The 2,569-nt window shown below is 33.1% G+C and overlaps 1 protein-coding gene across 1 annotated transcript; it reads right to left on the reverse strand.

Moving 5' to 3' along the window:
• Positions 1–2,198: 2,198 nt before the first annotated feature.
• Positions 2,199–2,569, reverse strand: LOC101706383 (signal recognition particle 9 kDa protein). Its single transcript, XM_013068275.3, has one exon. It carries the CDS (start codon positions 2,560–2,562, stop codon positions 2,302–2,304), a length of 261 nt encoding a protein of 86 aa, XP_012923729.2. The 5' UTR covers positions 2,563–2,569; the 3' UTR covers positions 2,199–2,301.

Here is a 2,569-nt window from a genome sequence, read left to right on the forward strand (position 1 = left end):
TGCTTCTATGAATGTGACTATTTTAGAAACTACATGTAAGTGGAATCCTGCAATATTTGCCCTTTGGTGGCTGGCTTATTTCACTTAGCATAATGTCTTCCAGGTTCATCCATGCTGTTACATATGTCAGGATTTCCTTCTTTCTTAAGGCTAAACCATATCCTATTGTGTATATGTACCACATTTTCTTCATCCGTGCATCCACTCATAGACATTTAAATTGTTTCCACATTTCAGCTATTATGAATAATGCTGAAATGAACATAAAAGTACAAATATTGCTTTGAGATCTTGATTTCAGTTCTTTAGATAAATATCCAGAAGTGGGATTTCTGGATCATATGGTGGTTCTATTTAAAAATTTTTAAGGAATCTCTATACTGTTTTCCATAGTGGCTGTACCATTTTTTGTTTTGTTTTGTTTTTTTGGTACCAGGGATCAAACTCAGGACCTTGCGCTTGCAAGGCAGGCAGCAGAACCACTGAGGTAAATCCCCGGCCCCTGCTGTCCATTTTTTATGAGTCTTTTGAAATAGCATTTATCAGAGATCCTGAGTTTGAAGAACCAAGCCTATAGCAGTTCTGTGAATACTGATTTTTGTCTATTATGAGTTTGCATGTTTTATGTATCTGAATTTATTGGATCATGTTTTAATGTATTTGACTCATCTTATTCTGATGAAGTCTGAAAGTTTGTCATGAAATAGCAGATGAAGCTGTCACATATACAGAGAAATAACCTGAAAAAAATGTTCCAGACACAAAAAATCTAAACATACTAATAGTTCAATTGTGGAGTATTAAGAGTGATTTGATTATAAATTACTTTATATAACTCAATACAAAGCAGTGTCAATTAAAAAATACACTGCTATTCTTGTAAATGCCTTATTTTCAGATCAATTTTGTATAGTGTTTTCTGAACTGTTGATGAGCCAAAATGTAAATATTATAGGAGGGAAGCCAAATATGTAAACTGAACGACTAGCTTGTCAAAACGTGTCTCATTATTACAACAGTAATTAAAAACCATCAAAACAAAATAAAAATAAACAAGTATTACTAGTACAAATTTTGATAAATTATGATAGATGAATTATCTTTATATTTTCATTGAAAATATTATAAAATCATCATTTGTGTGGTAAACAATTATGCAACCAGCAATATAGGAAAATTACATTATAGGAGTATGCCAGGAAGTTATTTTTTTTTTAAATTTATGTACTATTTTATTTATGATCTCTCTGAAACATGTAAAAATTTTTATGGCTAATGTAACTTTCTATCCTAAAATGTTATTCACTGAGATGAATCTCTACAAAAAACATTTTAATGCAGTACCAGCATTTAACTCAGAGGAATCTACCTGTGAATATTACCTTTGGACAGTAAAATGAGATTACAGATACAGGATAAATAAACAGCTGTGATAGCCATACTTACCATCTTAGTTATAGGCAAAATGGGCAAAGTACCACAGAGTACAAAGATTTAACAGCTAGAATACTCTGCAGTCCTTCTGAGAAACTACAGGTGGGAAATACGTAGTAAATTATCTGTTTCACCGTGGTCCAGTCCACCACAGTAATCATCATTCTGCCCATTGATTCAGATGACTGCTACTGTTTTTTATCATTGAAAACTAGATTCAAAGTCAGTCATTGCTCAACAAGCTAATGATACTACCAATTAAAATACAGTTTAAACCCAAAAAGCTTAAGGTAAAGCACACCCGCTACTCATAACTACTTTTAGGCATAATTGAGACTACACTACTAGCAATTAGATAAACTTTCTGATTAAAATAATTCAGATTAATACTGTGCACAGTTAATTCCAGTTATCATATATATTTATTGGTTATCAACAGTGCAAGTTTATGCTCCAAAGAAATATAACAATCCACTAAAATGATTACATTTAATTTTCTCTTAAAGGCAGATGAACTAAATTTAAGAACTGGCTCTTCTTGGTATTTCATTTTAAAATTACTGATACATATTTACCAGAGAAATACTTATACATCATTCTGCCCAACATCAATTAGTTTCGGCAAGTTTCTAAGATAGATGCATTTCTTGTTCAATTTCCAAAAAATAAATGATAGTTCTCTAACTGAAAGCACTTGTATTCCACAGCTCTAAGATAAACATTAAAAAGAAAATACAAAAAAATGACCTCTTGGATTTTGAATAGCCCACTCAGTTACATAAAGTATTTTCTGTCCCAATACTTTCTCAATTTCAAAAGATATTTACTTCCTACAAACAGAACAAACAGAATCTTCATTTCATACTGTCATTCTGTTTCCATAGTAACACTGCGGGACTCCTTGGCTACCATAAGTCGCATCAGCTGACTGTGGAACTTCTCAATCTTCTTCACATCTTGAGCTTGATCTGTTCTGTACACCAAACAAACTAAATCATCTGTTACTTTAATACACAAATTCCCATCGGTGTGCCTGTATTTGAGAACCACCCGTGCTTTCATCGGGTCCGCGAGGTAGAGCTTCTCGGCCGCGCGACTGAACTCCTCCCAGGTCTGGTACTGAGGCATCTTGGCC

Source organism: Heterocephalus glaber, unplaced genomic scaffold (genome assembly GCF_053883595.1).
Source record: "Heterocephalus glaber isolate CG9 unplaced genomic scaffold, H.glaber_assembly_v1.0 deba00001730, whole genome shotgun sequence".
NCBI lineage: Eukaryota > Metazoa > Chordata > Mammalia > Rodentia > Bathyergidae > Heterocephalus > Heterocephalus glaber.